The sequence below is a fragment of the Chiloscyllium punctatum genome, chromosome 4, assembly GCF_047496795.1.
Source record: "Chiloscyllium punctatum isolate Juve2018m chromosome 4, sChiPun1.3, whole genome shotgun sequence".
NCBI lineage: Eukaryota > Metazoa > Chordata > Chondrichthyes > Orectolobiformes > Hemiscylliidae > Chiloscyllium > Chiloscyllium punctatum.
The window spans coordinates 10,541,320-10,566,576 of record NC_092742.1 but is presented as its reverse complement, the minus strand read 5'-3'; the positions used below and the strand labels follow the sequence as shown (position 1 = coordinate 10,566,576).

The 25,257-nt window shown below is 40.5% G+C and overlaps 1 protein-coding gene across 1 annotated transcript in view; it reads right to left on the bottom strand.

The window, feature by feature from the left end:
• LOC140475907 (uncharacterized) overlaps positions 1 to 25,257 on the bottom strand; it is an 86,219-nt gene that overhangs the window by 11,042 nt on the left and 49,920 nt on the right. Inside the window, exons 9-12 of the mRNA XM_072567834.1 lie at positions 16,752 to 16,847; positions 12,160 to 12,303; positions 9,893 to 9,997; positions 7,571 to 7,656 (exon numbers count right to left, since the gene is read on the bottom strand). Of these exons, the coding sequence (XP_072423935.1) occupies positions 7,571 to 7,656; positions 9,893 to 9,997; positions 12,160 to 12,303; positions 16,752 to 16,847 (431 nt within the window). The remainder of the gene's footprint in view (positions 1 to 7,570; positions 7,657 to 9,892; positions 9,998 to 12,159; positions 12,304 to 16,751; positions 16,848 to 25,257) is intronic.

Below are 25,257 nucleotides of genomic sequence, written 5' to 3'. Positions count from 1 at the left end.
GAAGAATGAGAAGTGATCTGACAGAAACATGTAGGATTCTTACGGGACTTGGTAGAGTAAATAACGAGAGGATGTTTCCTCTCATTGGAGAGTCTCGGACCAGGGGGCATAATCTCAGAATAAAGGGGCACTAATTTAAGACTGAGTTGAGAAGGAGTTTATTTTCTCAGAAGTTTGAGAGTCTTTGGAACTCCTTGCTACACAGAGCGGTGGCGATTGAGTCCTGTTGTCTACTTAAGGCTGAGATAGATAGATTTTGATCGGTATGGAAATCAAGGGTTATGGGGAAAAAGCAGAACAGTGGACGTGAAAGATGTTGGATCCCTCATGATCCTATTGAATGTTGGGACAGGCTCAAGGAACTGAACAGTCCACTCCTATTCCTGTTTCATATGGGTACCTGGAGGGAAGGGGTAGACACTGCTTCTCCTGGAAGTTGTTTATATTGAGCCTGCACTGTGCATATTGCTTGGCTAAATGAGAGTGCTTGGGAGCTGGGTAAAAACAGGGAGTTCGATGAAACAGGGAATTGGTGAATCTGAAAGACGGAGTCCTGGTCTGGGAAGTTCAGAAAGTGTCACGGTTCCAACAGAAACAGCCGTAGTAAGGGGTGCAGAAAGGCGCTTCTGTGGTCACAGACCAGAATGGTATACTGCCTCCCTGTTGCAAGGATCAGACATGTCATGGAGTAGCTATAGTACATTCTGGAACAGGATGGTGAACAGTCATGGTTGTGGCACACATAGATACCAACAATATAGGTAAACAAAGGGATGAGGACTTAAAAGCTGAATATAGGAAGTTAGGATATCTATTAAAATGCAAGACTGCAAATATAGTAATTTCAAGATTACTCCCAGTGGCATGTGCTAATGAAAGCAGGAAACAGATGAATACATGGCTGGAGAAATTGTGTGCTATGGAGGGGTTTAGATTCTTGAGACATTGTGATCATTTCTGGGGAAGGTGAGGCCTATACAAGCCTGACAGATTACACCTCAGCAAAGATGGGAAAAAGATTCTCCCGGGGTTTTTGCTAGTTCCATTGGTGAGGTTTTAAACTGGTGTGATGGTGGATGGGAACCAAAATGTAGGCTCAGATGGATCAGATTCAGAATGCAAAATGAGAGGTAGAACATTAGTTAATGATGGGAGCAGGGAAATTATTTGCTTGTTCAATGGCTTCTTATTCAGTTAAGATTTATTTTTATTGCTTTTAAAACTTGTAAAATTTATACATGCTTACTAGCGTAATTTTAAGATACATATATTTGAGAATGTGAGGAATTGTGAGTTATTATTTTTGAGATGGGTTGGATAGCCTGTAATCTTTACATTCATGTCTTTTCCTATGTCCATCATAGCTTCACCGTGTTTAGGTTTATGGGTGATTTCTGTAGAATATAGATTCCCTTTAAAACAAAATATAATTTAGTAAAACTTAATTTAATGTTTCATCTTTAATAGCAAATAAAGCAAAACATTTGTCAGGGAGAAGGATTTAACTCAACATACAGTGTTTCTGTAGTTAACCTCATCTTCTCTCTCTCCTTTGTTTTTGCTGTCTAGTTGACCTTTACCATCTTGTACATGTCACCTGACTTATCAAAATCTATGGTTCCTGAAGCAGTGTGAAGCTATTTTGAAAAGAGATTAAAAAGAAGTTTAGTTTGTAGCAGATGACTGAGGTACTTTAGGATTGGGTGAATTCATTGTTAAGATCTGTGTTTACCATTCACGAATGGACCAGACTGGATGTTAATCCTTAAAACTGATGACCAACTCTTCAGCTAAATTCATTAACAATTTACATCTGACCTGCCCCTGTAGCTGCAGTATGTTTATGGCTGGTTCAATTCAATTATTAGTGAATGGTAATCCCCAAGATGTTGACTGTTAGGAATTCTGAAATGGTAATGTCATTGACTGTCAAGGGGTCATGTTTAGATTCTCTTTTGTTGGAGATAGTCACTGCCTGACATGAATGTTATTTACCTTTTGTCAACCAAGCTTGGATATTGTCCATGTGTTGCTGCGTTTGGACTTGGATTGTTTCAGTATCTGAGGAGTTATGAGTTGTGCTGAACATTATCCAATTATCAGGAACACCCCCACTTCTGACGTAAACAAAGAAGACAGGCCATCGATAAAGTAGCTGAAGATGACTGGGCTTAGGACACTGCTGTAGTGAGTCCTGGAACTGAAATGTTTGACCTCCAACAACCACAACCATCTTTCAGAGAGTTTCCCCTTGATTTCCAGTGACTCCACTTCATGCTACAAATGCAGCCTTAACATCAAAACCAATCACTGTCCCCTCACCTCTGGAACTCAGCTCTTTTGCCCATGTTTAGACTAAGCTTTTAATGAGGTCAGGAACTGAATAATCATGGTACAACTTAAATGAGCATCAGTGAGCAGGTTATTGCTAAGCAAGTCCTGCTTAATAATACTGTTGATGACATACATCACCTTATTCTTGATCAAGAGAGGACTGATGGGGCAATAATTTGCTGGAGTTCAATTTGTTATCCTACTGATATTATTATAGATGTGTCTGCAGTGGACAGATTGGTGAGGTTGAGGTCAAGTACACTTTACCCTCTTATAGGCTTGTATTCCTACTTTCTTTGGTCCATCAGGTTTACTGTGGCAATCAATAGCCCAAGGAAGTCCTAGCAATGGAATCTACCCAATGTTCTTTATTATAGCAAAGTTTACCACAAAAAAACTGGAAAAATCTAAATAATTGTACGTGTACAATACTTGCAAACACAAATGGACTTGTACAAGGATCAGACCAAAACAGAAGATCAGTCCAATCCATCTCAGCATCCAGTTAGTGATCTGTCGACCTCCTCAAGCTAGCTAAATTTTTACTGTGAGGGAAGCAGTTTTAAACTGTTCCCATTGAAGCTGAACATTCAGTCTTGACTTTATACAGTCTTCAGGAAATAATCAATCTTACCACTAGCAAACATCACAAACATGTCAGGTTAATTGATCAAACAGACGTTAAAGCGTAACACTTGCTTGTACCTCCTTGAAAAGCTTTTGCCTATAATGAACCGTGACATAAAACTTAGCTTGCACTCAATGTTCACTATTTTTTATGTCATCACATCAAGTGTGATATTCAGATAGCACAACTCCAGTACACCATGTTAAAAATCTGATTTACCATTATTTTAAACAAAACGTCAGCTTTTACTGAGTTATTGTGACAATTTAGTCCAAGACCTAGCTGCAAGTTTTGAAGTAAACAAATACACACATTCCTGCAGCCTCACACAAACACTTTAAAAACCCATGAGCTTTTAATCATTAGTTTATCAACAGATTTTAGAGTTTTTTTCTTTTTATTTCATTCTAATTTAATTTCATTTTGGCTAACTGAGCAAATTTTAGTTTCATATGATTAGATTAGATTACTTACAGTGTGGAAACAGGCCCTTCGGCCCAACAAGTCCACACTGACCCGCCGAAGCGCAACCCACCCATTCCCCTACATTTACCCCTTTACCTAACACTACGGGCAATTTAGCATGGCCAATTCACCTGACCTGCACATCTTTGGACTGTGGGAGGAAACCGGAGCACCTGGAGGAAACCCACGCAGACACGGGAGAATGTGCAAACTCCACACAGTCAGTCACCTGAGTCGGGAATTGAACCCTGGTCTCTGGTGCTGTGAGGCAGCTGTGCCACCGTGCCGCCCATATCTACACTCTTGTTGGCTACCTCACCACCTACTGCAGACCCAGTCTAGCAGCTATGCTCTTTAGGATTCAATTAGCTCAGTCAGTAGCAATGCAGATGAGGCATTGGTGGCGGACAATGAAGTTGCCCACACAGTGTGCACTCTGTGTCCTTGCCACCCTCAGTGATTCCTCCAAATGGTTTTCAACATGGAGGAGTACTGATTTGTCAGCTGAGGGTGGGCAATACATGGTAATCAGCAGGAAGTTTGCTGTCTAATGTTTGCCCTGATGCCTTGAGACGTCATGGGTCTGGAGTCAATGTAGAAGATTACACTATTGCGTCTCCAGCTCTGCTGGGTCCACCCTGTCGCTGAGACTGGACATACCCAGGATTGGTAACAGTGCTGTCTGGGAATTTCGTGTAAGGTCTGATTCTGTGTGTATGAATGTGTACAGTGTTCAGACATTATCAGTCAGTCAGAAAATCATACATTAAATCCTCACTACAGAAACTACAGTGAAAATTAGTGCTATACCTTTGGTGGTGCCTACTTTTGGATGAGATGTTAAACTGAGGCCTTGTCTGTTCTTTCAGCTGGAATGTATTTGTTATAATTTGATGGTCAGGGCAGTCCATCCATTGTCCTGAGCAATATTTAACCAATTTCAATTTTAAAATGCTTCAATAACTTTGGAGTGTTTCAGGGCATCCTGAGATTGCAAAAGACACTGTAGAAATGCATGTTCTAACAGGATAACATTGAATGATCTTCACAGTTCCAGTAAAAGATAATTTATCTTTAATACACTTACTGTCTCTGCATTCCACAACAGCTGATTGTCCACTCATTTCCCTCTATTCAGCCTCAAAATGCACCTGGTCTGAATTTATCACGTTTGCCTCCAAGTCAGAGACCATTATAACTTGGACATACCTTGCTTTCACTGTTGCTGTGCCAAAGTTCAGAAGCATCCTATTTTAGAAGTATATACCTTCACTACACTGACAGCAGCAATTAAAGCAGATGCCTCAACACCATCTTATGAAAGATAACTACGGATAAGCGATGTGTGCTAGCCTTGCCAGTAATGTCCATGGTTCTGGATTTTTTTAAAAATAACAGAACAGTTCTATTCTCCTCAAGAGACAATCTTCTTTGAGGAAGAGACCAAAAACTTAGTTGATAAAAGATTAGGTTTTACTGTTGTAAAAACTGTGTCTTTTTATTTCTCTGTATTTTTCATTGTGGGCTAAAATGAGAAAAGAACTGTTTTAAAGCCAAGGATTACTGGAACATTGATCCATGGTTTGAAAGCAAGTAACATCACACTCATTGTGAGCAACTTTTACACAGCTGTTTGTTCTTTGAGAAGGTGAGGGTAAAGAGGTTGATGAAGTGTATATGGATTTCATTAAGGCATTTGATAATGTTCCCCATGGTAGGCTACTGCACAAAATATAGAGGCAAGGGATTGAGGGCAGTTTCGTGGTTTGGATCAGAAATTGGCTAGCTGAAAGGTGGTGGTTGATGGGAAATGTTCATCCTGGAGTTCAGTTACTAGTGGTGTACTGCAAGGATCTGTTTTGGATTCACTTGTTTTTAATTTTCATAAACAACCTGGATGAAGGCGTATAGGGATGGGTTTATAAATTTGCGGATATCACTAAGGTTGGTACAGTTGCGGATAGTGCTGAAGGATGTTGTAGGTTACAGAGGGACACAGATAAGCTGCAGAGCTGTGCTGAGAGGTGGCGAATGGAGTTTAATGTAGAAAAGCGTGAGGTCATTCACTTTGGAAGGATTATCAGGAATGCAGAGTACTGGGCGAACAATAAGATTCTTGGTAGTGTGGATGAGCAGAGAGATTTTGGTGTACATTCATCCCCGAAAGTTGCCACCCAGTTTGATAGGGCTGTTAAGAAGGCATATGGTGTGTTAGCTTTTATTAGTAGAGGGATCAAGTTTTGGAATCATGAGATCATGCTGCAGCTGTACAAAACTCTGGTGCAGCTGCACTTGGAGTATTGCCTGCAGTTCTGGTCACCGCATTATAGGAAGTTTGTGGAAGCTTTGTAAAGGATTCAGAGGATATTTATAAGGCTGTTGCCTAGTATAGAGAGAAGGTCTTACGAGGAAAGGTTGAGGGATTTAAGGCTGTTTTGTTAGAGAGAAGAAGGTTGAGAGGTGACTTAATTGAGACATATAAGATACTCAGAGGGTTAGATCGGTGAACAATGAGAGCCTTTTTCTGAGGATGGTGATGGCGATGGTGGGGGCATATCTTCAAATTAAGGGGTGATAGATATAGGACAGAAGTCAGAGGTAGTTTTTTTACTCAGTAGTAGGGGCGTGGAATGCACTGTTGGCAACAGCTGTAGGCTCACCAACAACTTTACGGGCATTTAAATGATCTTTGGATAGGCATATGGACAAAGATGGAATAGTATAGGTTAGATGGGCTTCGGCTTGGTTTCACAGGGTGGCACAACATTGAGGGCTGAAGGGCCTGTACTGCGCTGTAATGTTCTATCAGTAATTGATACACAGTTTGTAGACAAGGTGAAGCTGATTGGTTGAGGGCAATTGGAGCTTTGTTTGAGAACAATAAACTGGTTGGTTAATGGCCTCATGACAAAGGCCTTTTGCCTTCCAACAACTATATCATTGGTTCTTAGGTAGATGAACAGCTTTGAGCTATAAGCAAAACAGGGAGAGGCCTTCAAACTTTCATGAGCTCAGGAGCTCTCTCTGTAGTAAAACCTAATTTAGGACTGAAAGAAACATGTTTATTTTTCCTTCAGCACTTCGTGTTCAGCGAGAATCTACATATCAGTATTGATTTAATTCTCACTCCTCTAACCTTCAGTATATTCACCACTATTGGAAAGAAAGTCATTCCAAACATGCAACAATCATTAATGGAATGTGGGGATCATTGGCAAGACATTTATTGTCCATTCCTAATTCCTGATTACTGTTCAGAAAGTTGTCGTGAATCTCATTCATGAACATAAAGGATTAACTTGATTTTCCATTTTAGAGGACAGGGAAAAGTTAACTAGAGTACTATGACTCTGGGATCACATGTTGGCCAGACCAAGTAAAGCTATCAGGTTTACACCCCTATAGGATGTTAGTGAATTGCTGTATTTTTCTAACACCTGCAGTTTCAGTGTCTCTGTTAGTTTTTGCTCAATTTTATTTAATTAACTGAATTAAAATTTTCCAGTTGAGCAACATTTTGATCTGCAAGGGAATGTTCGACAGATTTTGGATAACCAAAAGAGTAAAGTGTTATGGTGATAGGGGGAGGTGATGGACATATGGTATTACTACTGACTGTTAATTCAGAGACCCAGATAATGTTCAGGGGACCTGGGTTTGAATCCTGCCACAGCATATGGGGTAATTAAGAGTCTAATGATGACCATGAATCTATTGTCAATTGTTGGAAAAACCTATCTGATTCACTCATGTCCTTTATGGAAATAAACTGCCATCCTTAACCTGGTCTGGTCTATATGTGACTCTAGACCCACAGTAATGTGGTTGACTCTTAACTGTCCTCTGGGCAATTAGGGCTGGGCAGTAAATGCTACCTGGCCAGCGACCCCCTCATCCTATGAATGAAAACAGAGAAAAGAAGTAGCGGAGTGTGGATAGAAGGTGATAAAAGTAGAGTTAAGGTCATAGCCAGATCGGCCATGATCTTATTGAATGGTGAAGTAGGCGCAATTGAATGAATGACTTGCTTCTGCTCCTATTTCCTATGAGCTGTCAGTGGAATTTGAACTCATATCACTTGATCATTAGTCTATAGATTGTTAGTCCAATAATATAACCAAGCTATTGTACCCTGTTCCTTACCTGTAGTCAATTGATCCAGTATTGTCTCTGTCAAGTTTGCTGAGTAGTTCTTCAACCTGAATGAGATCCAATGGAATGTTGAATTGCTGGTGAAATAAAATTAATAACAAAGAAATGAGAATATTTCTATAGAGGTGATCGCACAATAACCAGGTTTTCAATAGGTCTACATTGCCATCTACCCCAGGAGAGTAAATTATTGTAGTTTCCACACCTGCCATAGTCCATCATCTCCTGAAACCTTCATCCATACATTGGATGAGTTGAGTCTGTAGGCATCAAATATTCTCCCACCTTCTACCTTAATTAAAAGTGAACAGTTCCCAAATTGAATAGCCTTATCCTAACTTGTATTAAGCTCCTTCCATGAAAACTTTGTTGGTATCTTGATGTAATTATATAGATGAGGTGTGAGGTTAACTTTGCTAAGCTCTTTGGGGCCCATTTGGTCCTGTCAAAACTTGCCTACAATTATTCCTGCATCACAGATTGGTTAAGGTTTATACTAAGGCATTGCTTAGGCCAGTGGTGATACTGAGATTGTATTGCTGTAGACAGAGGAAAAGCAAAATCAAATTTGATGTAAATTTCTGTTCTTTTGGAATGTTTGGATGGGCAGATCCAACAATGCGCAAGCAACTTGACATTACTCAGCACAAAGCTGCCTAATTGTTCGCCATTTACTCCCTCCATCATAGGTGCAACACGACTTTTGTGTGTCCAATAAACAAGATGTATAACAGCAACTAACCTAAGACTTCTGTGACCTCTGCCTTTTGGAAAGATAAGGAGAACAGAACCACTCACTGGTTCTTCTCCAAGTCGTGTAGCTTGACTGGTCATACCATTGACTTGAAAATATACAATCCAATCCAAGAAGACAGAACAATGCACATTTCAAAGGGCAATTAGGATTGGGCAATAAGTGCAATTCCTGCACCTCTGAATGATCATATATTAAAATAAGGAGTAGCACTACACAAAGTTCAGAATAGTTCTGAGAAAATATCATCGAATAAGTGAAATTTGGAAGATGGATTTAGTATGAATGCCAAAAAGGCAAAAACAAGAAGAAACTGGAGTGAAGATTAAAGCAGATGATATCAAGTTGGAAGTAGTAAATAAGTTTGTCTATTTAGAACAAATGCTAACAGAAGATGGCATATGTGACCCAGATGTTCAAAGAAGGGTAGAGATTGCCAGAAATAATGTTTACAAGAAGAAAATTTAAGATTGTAACAAGGGAAAATACTCGTAAGATGCTACATTCTGTCCATTTTCTTATACATCTCAAAAACCCGGGCAATAAAATGAAGATCTATGTAAGAAAGCAAAAACCTTTGACATGTGGATAATAAGACTATACTAAGAATAGACAAGCTATAAGTCACGTAGAGAGGTACTTGAAATTGCAAAGGCAAAAAAGAACTCTTAAAAACAATATCCAGAAAGAAAAATATTAATGTTTTGGCCATATGATAAGATTGAAACGCTACAGAGATCTCTACAAAGCTGATTTCGAACAGTTTCTACCCTACCGTTGTTAGAATATTGAATGGACTCACAAACTCTTAACATTCGCCTGTACCTGTGTTTTTGTTTTTGCCATTGTTTATCTGTTATTTACTGATCTGTGCTACTTGATTATATGATCTGCCTGTATTGCTCGCAAGACAAAGCTTTTCACTGCACCTCGGTGCATGTGACAATAAATTCAGTTCAATTCTCTTATAGAGGCCAAAGTGAAGCACAGCAAAAAGAAGGTTCAACTTTGGTGTATTTGGATGATTTCACTTATTCGATGATAATGATTGGTTGCAACCAAACTACAGTGGATGTGTGAGGATAGTGCAATGCATGCCATGTTAGCTGGTTTCCTGGCAGGGGTGGCGACAAATAGCAGAAGCAAACCAGTCTGTTGCATAATTCATTTGTATTATGACTGAACTATTTCATACCTCATTTACCGGCTTTGGTACTGTAATCCTTGATACATTAACCTGACAAAAATCTTCAGTTTAGATTTTTCAATTGACCCTGCCACATTCTTGTCAGTATTTTGTGGAAGAGATTCTGAATTTTAAATACTTAACTTTTGTACTGAAGAGGTGTTCCTAATGTCATTCCTGAACAGACTATCTCAAATTTTAAGTTTGCTGCTTTTAGTAATAATTTAATTATAATTTGTATCAAAACCTCAGTTTATGACTGAAGGTAGAAAGTCTTACACCTAAGATTCCACGTCACTGACTTTCCAAATCTTCTTTTATTATTGCTAATGGGGCATTTAAAATGTGTATTAGTGTGACAATCTCTGCAAACCTGTAAAGCTTTCTTGAAGTCGGAGATAGGCACACTCATATTTCCAGCTTTGTCCATGTTTCGAAAGAAATCAGACAGTCGGAGTTTGTGCTTATCTAGGTAATCCTGTTTGAAACAATTGCACGGTAGTCATTGACAGTGTTAAAGTATTTATTGTTTGCATAGTTCTTTTGCTTCCTCCTTTCTCAAACACACTGGCTGTTCTTATTTAAGGGTGTGGGATAGTAATGCTGGCTAATGTAATATTTTCTCATGGCCACTTCATTATCAAACCTTGAAAAGTCAGATGTAATACAACCATGATAGCTGTGTTAGGGAGGTCTAGCAACATGTGCCCTGAAACTCCCTTGGATACTTTTTGAAAGCACTTTTGGTTATCCTGAAATTTCTATCCCTTCCTTTTGATGTTTGGATTGGATCCAGTCCCACAGATTATATTAGTGTACCAGTACTCAAACTGTACTGGGGGAAATCTGGACTCTTGCTGGAGGCTAGAACTAAGACTGGTCTGCATGGAACTAGTTGCACTTCAAGATCTCCAGCTCCAGGGTGCAGGATGGTTGGGTGGAAGGACCATCTGCCTATAGGCAGCCAGTTAAGCACCAAGGTCCCTTAATATCTCTGGATTACTTTCCTTTAAGGCATTACCTACTAGTAATTGTTTAGATATTTATATTTAATTAATTCAAACACATTATGACATGTCTGGGACAGGTAGGACTTGAACCTGGACCTTCTGGCTCAGGGGTAGGTATACTGGAACCCTAAAAGTAAATACAGAACTCGTTGTTTTCGTCAATAGGTGAGAAAAACACACTTGCCCTTACAATGAGATACATAAGCTTTTGTGACCATTAATTGTTTATTAATTGTGTGTTTTATTGTATGCTGACAGTGGCTGTTGGAGATTGTATCAGTAAATCTATTGGTTTTAATGGTATGCTAAAAAATGTGTAAAATAAAGATTGGGACATGTTAATTAGTATATTTTATTTGTTTGCTCGATTTAATCAGAAGAATGTACAGAAACTTACGGGTTCTCGTTATACAATGGTAATGTCCATACCTCTGGGCTAGAAATCCTCACCTGCTCCAGTCACATTTCATAGCAACTCAGAGTGGGTTGTGTCCAGATCCTGGATGTAAGCCACCAGTTTGTTATGAAGGGGATTTTGAACCCCTCTAATAATTAATCCAAACTGTTATGGTGGGAATAGAGGTCTCTATCTAATAATTTAACCCGAAACACCCAGGGAAGCTTGCCTCACATCGTAATCTGTTAAACGTTTGATTAAATGAAAGGAATCACTGATACTCACTTTATAAGTAACAATTAACTCTAATAGTGAACAAATTAACAGAATTACTAACAAACCAAACAATTCCCCCCAAGATACTAGCTATTCCTTTACTGAACTAAATTCTACTGGTATGCTGTTTCAATAAACACAAGTCCCATTTATCCAAATAATAGGAAAACAATAAATTAAAACTTTGTCTGTCAATGTTCACACAGGATGTGTCTTCCAGAATGTTCGACTGTCTCTCCAGTCATAAATGCCTTTCTTCTACTGAATTCTGGTGTCAGAAATATTGTTTATGAGTGTTGTGTATCTTTGTGAATAGGTGGTGCTTTTTTAGAAAGCATGGAGATTTCTGTGAGAGCAAGGTGTTTTCCTCAGATGGCAGTTGGCTCTCTCTTAATTTTACAAATGCCCTCGTCTTTTGTACCATTGATGACCTATTAATTTCTTTATAATCAGATTGGTTCGAGGTTGTCAAAACCATCAGATTTAAATGTAATTGGGTTTTAGTATCTAGGCTAATATTCAAGCTGGTTGCCTTAATATCAAAATAAGCCTATGTTGCCAATCAAACAGCAATTAATACATATGTTTCAATTTTAGAAAAGTGTGTACATCTGCAGCTTCTTGCAAACATTTTCTGGTTTAAATGTCCAAGCTGAGAAAAGCCCTCTACCTCATAAAGGAGCCCAAGTCCTGTTCTCCCTTATTATTTTTACAAACATATTCTGGCTTCCTGCCTTCCACTTCACGAGTCCTCTACACAACTTCATAACAGTTGATTAAAAAGATTTATAAAGAAACTGACATTGCGGTTTAGCGAAGCGAAGAGGTATATGTTTTTAATGTTGAACTCTGTAAATCAATGTAAATATGTTTATAGCGTGCAAGATAGTTTTAAAAGTAGTATTTCATGTTATGGGACCTACTTCAATAGGGGTCAAATTCATAGATTCTTCTTACCTGGATCACTTTCATTGGATCAGGTCGATGTTTACGCCTTCCAGCAATGGATCCTCCAACTCCTTTAATTTCAATCATAAACTGTGGACGATCTTGAGTAATACTCTTTAATAACTCCATGAAGTTTTCATTTACGAGTACATTCTGTAGCAATATAATCAGACAACAGAATATTTCCGTAACTCATTGGCAAGATAAGATTGATGTTAGTATTTTTTATCTTTCTGATTTTTCTACTATCCAGAATAACAAAGAGAGAAATAAGGAAGGAGAGGATCAAATTTGAAGGTAGGCTAGCCAGTAATATTAGAAATGATAGAAAAGTTTATTTCAATACATAAGAAACAAACGACAGGCAAAAGTAGACATTGGGCCACTTCAAAGTGATGCTGGAAGCCTAGTGATGGGAGATAAGAAATAGCTGGAGAACTTAATAAGTACTTTGCATCAGTCTTCACAGTAGAAAACATGAGTAATATCCCAACAATTAAAGGGAGTCAGGGAGCTGAGTTGAGTATGGTTGCCATTACAAAAGAGAAAGTGCTAGAAAAGCTACAAGGTCTTAAAATTGATAAATCTCCTGGCCCCGATGGGCTACATCCTAGAGTTCTGAGGGAGGTGGCTGAGGAAATAGCGGAGGCGTTGGTTGAGATCTTTCAAAAGTCACTGGAGTCAGGGAAAGTCCCGGATGATTGGAAGATCGCTGTTGTAACCCCCTTGTTCAAGAAAGGATCAAGACAAAAGATGGAAAATTATAGGCCAATTAGCTTAACCTTGGTTGTTGGTAAAATTCTAGAATCCATCATTAAGGATGAGGTTTCTAAATTCTTGGAAGAGCAGGGTCGGATTAGAACAAGTCAACATGGATTTAGTAAGGGGAGGTTGTGCCTGACAAACCTGTTGGAATTCTTTGAAGAGGTGACAAGTAGGTTAGACCAGGGAAACCCAGTGGATGTGGTCTATTTAGACTTCCAAAAAGCCTTTGATAAGGTGCCACACGGAAGGCTGCTGAGCAAGGTGAGGGCCCATGGTGTTCGAGGTGAGCTACTGGTATGGATTGAGGATTGGCTGTCTGACAGAAGGCAGAGAGTTGGGATAAAAGGTTCTTTTTCGGAATGGCAGCCGGTGACAAGCAGTGTCCCGCAGGGTTCAGTGTTGGGGCCGCAGCTGTTCACGTTATATACTAATGATCTGGATGAAGGGACTGAGGGCATTCTAGCGAAGTTTGCTGATGATACGAAGTTAGGTGGACAGGCAGGTAGTACTGAGGAAGTGGGGAGGCTGTAGAAGGATCTAGACAGTTTGGGAGAGTGGTTCAGGAAATGGCTGATGGAATTCAATGTGAGCAAATGCGAGGTCTTGCACTTTGGAAAAAAGAATACAAGCATGGACTACTTTCTAAACAGTGAGAAAATTCATAAAGCCAAAGTACAAAGGGATCTGGGAGTGCTAGTCAAGGATTCTGTAAAGGTAAACATGTAGGTTGAGTCTGTGATTAAGAAAGTGAATGCAATGTTGTCATTTATCTCAAGAGGGTTGGAATATAAAAGCACCGTTGTGCTACTGAGACTTTATAAAGCTCTGGTTAGGCCCCATTTGGAGTACTGTGTCCAGTTTTGGTCCCCACACCTCAGGAAGGACATACTGGCACTGGAGCGTGTCCAGCGGAGATTCACACGGATGATCCCTGGAATGGTAGGTCTAACATACGAGGAACGGCTGAGGATCCTGGGATTGTAATTATTGGAGTTTAGAAGATTAAGGGGAGATCTAATAGAAACTTACAAGATAATACTTGACTTGGAAAGGGTGGACTCCAGGCGAGGAGACTAGGACCTGTGGACACAGCCTTAGAATTAGATGGGGTAAATTCAGAACAGAAATGCAGAGACATTTCTTCAGCCAGAGAGTGGTGGGCCTGTGGAATTCATTGCCGCAGAGTGCAATGGAGGCCGGGATGCTAAATGTCTTCAAGGCAGAGATTGATAAATTCTTGATGTCACAAGGAATTAAGGGCTACGGGGAGAATGTAGGTAAGTGGAGTTGAAATGCCCATCAGCTATGATTGAATGGCGGAGTGGACTCGATGGGCTGAATGGCCTTACTTCCACTCCTATGTCCTATGTTGATTTTCACCATGCATCAAATAAGTTTAGCTAGGTATGAAAAAATGGTGTTAGGACATGGAACATAAGGAACATGGGGAAATAAATAGCAACATCTTGAAAAATGTTCATATTACACAGGAGGAGGTACTGGATGTCTTAAAACAGATAAAGGTGGATAAATTCGCAGGGCCTGATCAGATATACCCTAGACCTCTGCGAACATAAGAACTAGTAGGAGGAGTAGCCCTTTTGTTACTTCGAGAGAAGTGATTGCTGGGTCCCTTGCTGAGATATTTGTATCATCAGTAACCACTGGTGAGATGCTGGTAGACCGAAGGTTGGTTAATGTGGTTGCCACTATTTAAGAAAGGTGGCGAGGAAAAGCCAGGGAAATGTAAACTGGTGAGCCTGACTTCGGTACTGGGCAAGTTGTTGGGGGGAATCCTGAGGGAGAGGATTTACATGTATTTAGAACTGATAAGGGATAGTCCACATGGCTTTGTGTGTGGGAAATCATGTCTCACTATCTTGACTGTGTTTTTTGAAGAATTAACGAAGAGGATTGATCAGGGCCGAGTGATGGACGTGATCTATATGGACTTCAACAAGGCATTTGACAAGGTTCCTCATGGTTGACTGGTTAGCAAAGTTAGATCACATGGAATACAGGGAGAACTAGCCATTTGGATACAGAACTGGGTCGAAGGTAGGAGGTAGGAGACTGAGGGTTGCTTTTCAGACTGGAGGCCTGTGACAAGTGTCCACTGTTTTTTGTCATGTATATAAATGATTTGGATGTGAACATAGGAGATATGGTTAGTAAATTTGCAGCTGATACCAAAATTGGTGGTGTAGTGGACAGTTAAGGTTGCCTCAGAGTACAAAAGGATCTTGATAAGATGGGCCAATGGGCTGAGGACTGGCAGATGGAGTTTAATTTAGATAAATTTTGGAAAGGCAAATTAGGGCAGGACTTATACACTAAATGGTAAAGTCCTGGGAAGTGTTGCTGAACAAAAAGCTCTTGGAGTGCAGGTTGATTGTTCTTTGAAAGTAGAGTTGCAAGTAGGCAGGGCGGTGAAGAAGGCATATGGTATGCTTGCCTTTATTGGTCAGTGCATTGAGTATAGGAGTTGGGAGATGATGTTGCGTCTGTACAGGACATTGGTTAGGCCACTATTGGAATGTTGTATGCAGTTCTGGTCTCCCTGCTGTAGGAAGGATGTTGTGAAACCTGAAAGGGTTCAGAAAAGATTTACATGAATGCTGCCAGGGTTGGAGGGTTTGATCAATAGAAAGCAGCCGAATAGATTGTGGCCATTTTCCTTGGAGCGCCAGAGGTTGAGGGGTGACCTTATAGAGGGTTATAAAATCATGAGGGGAATGGATAGGATAAATACACAAGGTCCTCAGTCCAGGGTGGGGGAGTCCAAAACTAGAGGGTACAGATTTAAGGTGAGAGGGGAAGGAATTAAAAGGGACCTAAGGGGCAACCTTTTCCACGGAGAGGGTGGTGTGTGTATGGAATGAACTGCCAGAGGAAGTTGTGGCAGCATCTGGATAACTATATGAAAAGGAAGAGTTTAGAGGGATATGGCCAAATGCTGGCAAATGGGACTAGATTGATTTAGGATATCTGGTTAGCATGTATGAGTTGGACCAAAGGGTTTGTTTCCGTGCTCTATACCTCTATGACTCTATAAATAGAAAACATCATTGTTTGGAAGTATTAAATCTGTTCCTCCACTGATACTACCAGACCAGCATCAACATTTCCAGTATTGTCTTAATATTGATTATGCGAGGTACCAGATTGGTTGCCCTTTTCTACAATGTTTAAAATGTCTTGATATCCTTGCCTGTGAGCAGAGTTGTACCCAGTAGGTAAAAGGCACTGCAACTGTTCTCACTGAAGAGAGAGAATTGGCACTGGTTTGACTTTAGAGGCAGCATATCTCAGGCAAGGTTGAGAAGGAGGGAGCTTCATGTCAACCCCATCGAGTTTGGGAATTGAACCCACATTATGGGTTTTACTATGCACTGTAAACTTGCCATTCAGCCAACTGAGCTGGCCAACGTCCTGGACTCAGTACTTGAGTTGTACTACTATTAGATGTAGACTAATTTGCTCAATCTTAGGACTAATGCGTCATTCCTCGTATCACACTCTCCATGACGTGATGGATTAATTAACTGTTGCATACTGTTTCACCAAATTTTTAAAAAACTTGCTGTGATCCATAACCATATATATTCCTATGACTTATTTTCCTTCACTAGTGTAATTAACCTCTAATCTACTTTGTTCAGGCTCCTTCATTGCCTAATTTTCCTGAATTTGCTGTGTCCAGACAATCCAAAGTGATGGGCAGGAACAGGAAAATATTCAGTACCTCAGTATGTGAACCATATTTCACACTTTGGGATAGCCAGCTAGTATCTATTCAGTATTGCCCCAGATCATGTAAACAAAGTGAGACTTACATTAATATTGATCTTTTCCAAGTTTGATTTTTCATTCTTCCGTACAACTTCTAAAAGACGAATGGCACTATCCACTGTTATAGGATTGTTGGACAGCTGAAGTAGGAAATTAGGATTAGTCAGATGGCTGCCAACTGACCACTGGCTGGTCAGTCTACAACATACATATTTAAATGAAAACAAACAGAGTAACCCTCATAGATGTTTGTGCACTTTCAGGAACTCTTATTATCCTTTATTAGTGATGTTCTTATGTTTATGGCCCCTTGTTTTGGATTCCCCAACAATTCAAACAACTGTTTGCCTCCCTTGTCAAACTTCTTAACAATTTTAAAGATTTCCAACAGGTCATCTCTCAGTTATTTTTCTAAATGAAAAAACTCCACGATTTCCAAGATCCTCTTGGATCTGCTATCATTCTTCTTTACTTTCTCCAGCAGTGCTATTTTCAACTTCAGTGTTCCAGCTAATCCTTAAATCTGAATGAGATCACCAACAGCAAGGAGCCCCATCCTTATTAACAAGGATCATCGTAACTTTCAGGTTAGTTGCTGATTATTTCTTTTTACTGCTTTTGCAAAGTTAGTGGATGTTATCGGAAAAGTTGATGAAAGATTACAGGCAACATTTAAATCAGCAATATACTGTAACTACAAAAACTTCCATTCCTGCAATGTCTAGCTGGTTGGCATCAGCCCTGGCAGTCACTCACTAACGAGTCTGATTGTCCACCTCAGAAATGCCATATAATGAGTCATGAATTCTGTGGATCCTTGTGTAGCTGATAAGACCAATCCTGGAGCTGCATCTCTGACCACACATTTGGCTGGTGTTTCCAGGAGGTGGAGTTGGGCTTGGCCTCGAAGTGGCTGACATTCTTTTCTCTAGTTCCTTTTCCATCTTCTTACTGACTGGTGTTCTCAAGGAATCGTGTCCCTTCATACAGGAGCTTCGTCCAAGTTGGTTTCTTCTGAACAAGGGTCTCCCAAGCATTGATGTCTACTTTGAACTTTTTATGAGAAGCTTTCAAGGAGTCTTTGAAATGTTTCCGTTTTCCTCTTCTTGCTCTTCCGTGAGCTGGGCAAAGATTTGCTTTGGCAATTGGATCTCAAGTACCTTAGATAGACAGCCCAGCGGAGATAGTTTCAGATGATCATGATGCTGGTACTTTTGGCTGACTCAAGGGCACCTGTCTTCCCAGCTAATACAGATGGTACATCGAAAGGCCTTGAGGTGGTACATCGAAAGGCCTTCAGAATCTTATACAACAGTAAGAAAAGTGACTACCTTTTACACAAGCTTCTTGGTATCAGCAAGGATGCCATGGTCATCAAAGACTGTCATTCTTAGGCATCTGAAGACAATGCTCACAAATTGGGATGTTGAGGTTGAGGCTGAGACCAATTCTTAGGTATGGGTCTGGAAAGATGTTCAGCAAGGCTTGAAGATTCACACAAGTCATTCTCACAAAGCATAAGTCAGGAGTGTGGTGGAATACTCCCACTTGCCTGGATTAGTGCAGCTGCAACAACACTCGAGAAGCTTACCATCCAGGACAAAGCCGCATGCTTGATTGGTACTTCATCCACAACCATCCACTCCCTCCGCCCTGATGCTCACTAGCAGCAGTATGTACTATCTAAAAGATGCACTGCAGAAAGTAACCAAGGCTCCTCAGACAGCATCTTCCAAACGCACAACAACTTCTACCTCAAAGAACAAAGGCAGAAGATACATGGGAACACCACCACCTGCAAGTTCCTTTCCAAGTCACCCACTCACTATCCTGACTTGGAAATATTTTGCCATTCCTTCAATGTCATTGGGTCAAAATTCTGGAATTCCCTCCCTAATACAAGGTGGACTGCAATGGTTCGAGAAGAAAGCTCACCACCACCTTCTCAAGAGTCTCTACAGATGGGCAATAAATGCTGGCCAGCCAGCGATGCCCACATCTCATGAGTGAATAAAACAAAAATCTGCATACTGAAGTTACAGGAGTGAGGCTATTGTTGTTCTCTTCTTGGACTTCAACTGGCTGAAAGCACAGCATAGTCGGGTAGCATACATGTAATAAGGCTGAGGTTGTCACCTGAATTGTGACTGGGCAGACCATTGGGTTGTTTAAATCATACACTTGCTGCCTTGACCAGCTAAGAGAAGCCTGTAGTATTCTTTGTGCCATCACAATTCTCTCTTTACAATGCTGCATCATGCACAGTCTCTCCAGTTAGGGCATGGTTCTAGTCACCAAGTATATGGTGAGCATCTAAGGGAGAAGAGGAGTGAGGAAGGAGGCAACCAACATGCCCTTTTTTGAACTCGGCTGTCTCTGATTGACTCGTGACTGAATAAAAGACATAGGACATGGGAGGAGGAGCTCAGCCCTTTGAATCTACACCATTCAATAAGATTATGGCCCATCTCAATGTGTCTTAACTCTTATCATCAAAAATCTATAATCAAAAATCTATACAACTCAATCTTAAATAACTTGGGTTACCAAGCTCAACTATTTGATCAGGAAAAGAATTTCCCAGACTAATGACCCTCTGTGAGGTAAACTTTTCTCTCCACCTCTTTGTTTGGGTAGCACAGTGGCACAGTGGTTAGCGCTGCTGCCTCACAGCGCCAGAGACCCGCGTTCAATTCCCGCCTCAGGCGACTGACTGTGTGGAGTTTGCACATTCTCTCCATGTCTGCGTGGGTTTCCTCCGGGTGCTCCGGTTTCCTCCCACAGTCCAAAGATGTGCAGGTCAGGTGAATTGGCCACGCTAAATTGCCTGTAGTGTTAGGTAAGGGGTAAATGTAGGGGTATGGGTGGTTTGCGCTTCGGCGGGTCGGTGTGGACTTGTTGGGCCGAAGGGCCTGTTTCCACAGTGTAAAGTACTCTAATTTCAGTGAAAAGTGTTACTTTGCGGGCTAGACAGGCATCAGGATAGCAGAACAGAGTGTGGAATATAGTGTTACACCCACAAAGAAGGTGCAGAGAGATCAGAATTAACATTTGAGAGGTCCATTCAAAAGTCTGAAAATAGTGGAGAAGAAGCTGTTCTTGAATCTATTCGTACATGTATTCAAACTATTATATCTTCTGCCTGATGGAAGAGGGTGGAAGAAAATATAATCGGGGTGAGAGGGGTCTTTGATTATGTTGTTTGCTTTCCCAAGGCAGCAGGTGGTATAGATGAGGTCATAGGATGGAAGACTGGTTTGCGAAATGGACTAAGTTGTGTTCATGGCTCACTGTAGTTTCTTGTGGAAAAAGACAAATATCCTTTCAGAGTACACCCTGTCAAATCCTCTTAGGACCATATATGTTTCAATATGGTGACCTCTCATGCTTCTAACCTCAACTAAGCAAGAAGTTAACATGTTTAATATTTCCTCATAAGGTAAGCCCATCATCTAGGAATGAATTGAGTAAACTGATCTCTGAACTATTTCTAATACAGGTTGATCATTTTTCAAAGAAGACAAAATTGTAGAGAACTTAAGATCTGGTCTTACTAAGTCCGTTTCGTAAGATTTCTGTATTTATATATCCATTCTCCTTGCAATAAACTCCAGCATTCTGTTTGCTTTCCTAATCATTTTCAGTGCATACCTAATGTTGTGTAATTACGAATCATGTACCAGGACATCCAGATCTCCCTGTAATGCCAAATTCTGCAATCTCTCTCCAATTACATAAGGTGAACAAGTTTATATTTTGCACTTTACACTCCATCTTTCAATTTGTTTCCCCATTCACTTGGCCTACCTATATTCCTTTGCATACTCTCTTTCTTGACGTTGTTGCCAAATTTAGCTATCGTACATTCGTTCTTCACATCCAACTCATCAACATTGTTTGAAGCCCGAGCATGGATTGCCAATTTTAAAGACATTAATTTATCTCTTCCCACTGTTTTTGGTTAACTACCCAAACTTTTATCGGTGCTTATATTTTACCCCTTACATCACAAACTCTTATTTTGCCTTTGAGGTGATGCCTCATCAAACATATTGTGGAAATACAAGATGATTATTTTCACAGGCTTCCCCTTATCCCACCGTGCTAGTCACTTCCTTAAACAATGCTAACAAAACATTCAAAAGATTGCCGTTTCACAAAGCCATGTTAACTCTGCATGTTCACATCCTGACTTTCAGAGTATCCCATTATAAACTCAAGTAGCCTCCCAATAACAGATGTTAAGCTGACTGGCCAAAAGTTTCCTCTACCCTTGCTTTCTTAAATAAAGTTCATTTGTTACTTTCCAATCTGCTGGGACTCATTCAACACCTGTAGAATTTTTGAGGATTATAAACATTTTTCTACTTTCTCTGCAGCATTTTTAAGCCCCAAGAATGTAGATGATCTGATCCTACTTATCACATTTTTCAGGTTTGTTTTCTCAGCACCTTTTCACTGGTGATGGTGACATTTTAAAGTTCCTCCCTCTCTTTTACCTCTTAATTTTCAAGTGTCTTTGGAAAGTTTTTTCTGTATTTTACAGTAATGTCAAACATAAACACCTGTTCATTTCCTCTGCCATTTCCTTGTTTTCCATTATGAAAAACTCACCCTCTAAAGGAATAGCACTGGCTTTAATTACTCTTTCCATACTTAAATATTTGGTACAAACACGTTTCAATCTTAAATTATGAGCGAGCATTTTCTCATAATCTACTTAGTCCCTGTTTTGTCATCCGCAAAATCTGTTTAATTGTGTGACCAACCATCAACATTCTCAGAATTAGAGTGATAGAGTCATAGAGATGCACGGAAACAGACCCTTTGGTCCAATTCCTCCATGCCAACCAGATATCCCAACCCAATCTCGTCCCATCTGCCAGCACCTGGCCCAAATCCATCCAAACTTTCCTATTCATATACCCATCCAGATGCTTTTTAAATGTTGCAATTGTACTAGCTTCCACCACTTCCTCTGGCAGCTCATTCCATACACGTACCACCCTCTCTGTGAAAAGTTGTCCTTTATATCTTACCCTCTCACCCTAAACCTATGCCCTAAACCTATGCCCTCTAGTTCTGGACTCCCCGACCCCAGGGAAAAGACTTTGTCTGTTTATCCTATCCATGCCCCTCATGATTTTGTAAACCTCTATAATGTCACCCCTCAGCCTTCGATGCTCCAGAGAAAACAGCCCGAGTCTGTTCAACTTCTCCCTATAGCTCAAATCCTCCAACCCTGGCAATATCCTTGTAAATCTTTTCTGAACCCTTTCAAGTTTCACAACATCTTTCCAATAGGAAGGAGACCAGAATTGCATGCAATATTCCAACAGTGGCCTAACCAATGTCCTGTACAGCCGCAACATGACCTCCCAACTCCTGTAGTCAATATTCTGACTGATAAATAAAAGAATACCAAGCACCTTTTTCACTATCCTATCTACTTGCAACTCCACTTTCAAGGAGTTATGAACCTGCACTCCAAGGTCTCTTTGTTCAGTAACATTCCCTAGGACCTTACCATTAAGTGTATCAGTGCTGCTAAGGTTTGCTTTCCAAAAATGCAGCACTTTGCATTTATCTAAATGCTACTTCTCAGCCCATTGGACCATCTGATCAAGATCCTGTTGTAATGTGAGGTAACCTTCTTCGCTGTCCACTACAGCTCCATGTTTAGTGTCATCTGCAAATTTACTAACTATACCTCTTATGCTCACATCCAAATCATTTATATAAATGATGAAAAGTAGAAGACCCAGCACCGATCCTTGTGGCACTCCACTGGCCACAGGCCCCCAGTCTGAAAAACAACCCTTCACCGCCACCCTCTGTCTTCTATCTTTGAGCCAGTTCTGTATCCAAATGGCTAGTTTTCCCTGTATTCAGTGAGATCTAACCTAGCTAACCAGTCTGCCTTGGGGAACCTTGTTGAACGCCTTACTGAAGTTCATGTAGATCACATCTACTGCTCTGCCCTCATCAAACCTCTTTGTTACTTCTTCAAAAGACTCAATCAAGTTCGTGAGACATGATTTCCCACGCACAAAGCCATGTTGACTATTCCTAATCAGTCCTTGCCTTTCCAAATACATGTAAATCCTGTCCCTCAGGATTCCCTCCAACAACTTGCCCACCACCGACATCAGGCTCATTGGTCTATAATTCCCTGGCTTGTCCTTACCACCCTTCTTAAACAGTGGCACCACGTTAGCCAACTTCCACTCTTCTGGCACCTCACCTGTAACTATCGATGATACAAATACCTCAGCAAGACGCCCAACAATCACTTCTCTAGCTTCCCACTGGGTTCTAGGGCACACCAGATCAGGTCCTGGGGATTTATCCACTGATAGACTTTTCAAGACATCCAGCACTTCCTCCTCTGTAATATGGACATTTTTCAGGATATCACCATCTATTTCCTGACATTCTACATCTTCCATGTCCTTTTCCACAGTAAATATTGATGCAAAATACTCATTTAGTATCTCCCCATCTCCTGCGGCTCCACACAAAGGCCACCTTGCTGACCTTTGAGGGACCCTATTCTCTTCCTAGTTACCCTTTTGTCCTTAATAAATTTGTAAAATCCCTTTGGATTCTCCTTAACTCTATTTGCCAATGTCCCCTTTATGCCCTCCTGATTTCTCTCTTAAATATACTCCCACTGCCTTTATACTCTTCTAAGGATTCACTCTATCTATCCTGTCTATCCCTGACATATGCTTTCTTCTTTTTCTGAACCAAACCCTTAATTTCTTTAGTCATCCAGCATTCCCTATACCTACCAGCCTTTCCTTTCACCCTAACAGGAATTTATGTTCTCTGGACTCTCGTCATCTCATTTCTGAAGGCTTTCCATTTTCCAGCCGTCCCTTTACCTGCAAACATCTGCCCCCAATCAGCTTTTGAAAGTTCTTGCCTAAAACCGTCAAAATTGACCTTTCTCCAATTTAGAACTTCAACTTTTAGATCTGGTCTATCCTTTTCCATCGCTATTTTAAAACTAATAGCATTATGGTCACTGGCCCCAAAGTGCTCCCCCACTGCCTTATTTCCCAAGAGTAGGTCAAGTTTTGCACTTTCTCAAGTAGCTACGTCCACATATTGAATCAGAAAATTTTCTTGTACACACTTAGCAACTTCCTCTCCATCTAAACCCTTAACACTATGGCAGTCCCAGTCTATGTTTGGAAAGTTAAAATCCCCCACTATAACCACCCTATTATTCTTACAGATAACTGTGATCTCCTTACAAATTTGTTTCTCAATTTCCCTCTGACTATTAGGGGGTCTATAATACAATCCCAATAAGGTGATCACCCCTTATTTCTCCGTTCCACCCAAATAACTTGGCTGGCATGGTGGCTCACAGCACCAGGGTCCTGGGTTCGATTCCCACCTGTCTGTGTGGAGTTTGCACATTCTCCCTGTGTCTGCGTGAGTTTCCTCCGGGTGCTCTGGTTTCCTCACACAATTCAAAGATGTGCAGGTCAGGTGAATTGGCCATGCTAAATTCAGTGTTCGGTGCGTTAGTCAGGGGTAAATATAGGGTAGGGGAATGGATTTGGGTGGGTTTCTCTTCGGAGGGGCGTTGTGGACTTGTTGGGCGGAAGGGCCTGTTTCCACACTGTAGAGAATCTAATAAACTTCCCAGGATGTATTTCTGGGAATAGCCTCCCTCGATTTTATGTTATTCTTAACTTGCTTATTTAACCACAATTGATGCATCATCCTTGACAGCCTTTTATTCTCACTGGTGACATGACCAGAGGGCATGAACAGAACTTATAAATTTAAATTCTGATTTTTTTTAGAAATTGCTCAACTTGCTAGAATCATTCAGTATTCCAGGTTGATCACATGATCATATTTCCAAAAGGTTCTAAGTCTGTATTGTAAAGCTCTTCCAGCAAAAACTGCTACAAAGGACTTGGAGATGAGCAGTCTGTTTCCAGCCAGATTTGGACAAAGGAAAATAGGAGAACTATAGGTTGGAATATTGGTACCTCATGTTTGTGGATAGAAGGACACTAACACCATTCCTCTTTCCTTGACTGGGTTTAAGGGACTATTTGGTTTACAGTAGTAGGTGAACTACACTGGGGAGTCTCAATAAGAAGAAGCTTTTTCTCTTAATGAGATTTAATTTATTGTATAATTGTAATTAGGTAGCCTTTTGTAGTTATGCCTCATGGTGTCCACCTGATATTGTAGTAACATTAATTGTAAACTGTAAGTACTTATGTTTTAAAAAGAAACTCCAGCCTTCTCGGCTTGCTTTTGTGCCATTAATTTCTAATGTTTCCTTTTGCCCATTTCACTCATGGAATTCCAATAAATTTGCTTCCTGGATGAACCAAGGGATGGGCAATAAATGCTGGTCCAGCCAGCTATGCCCACATCCTATTAATGAATTTTAAAAAACTCTAATCAGGAATGCTCCTCCAGATCTTCACCTGATAGAATCTGTACTTGCCTGGTACAGTTAGTTTGTAATCTGTTTCTGGCCCACACTATTTCTTTTAAATTTCTTTCCTAGGT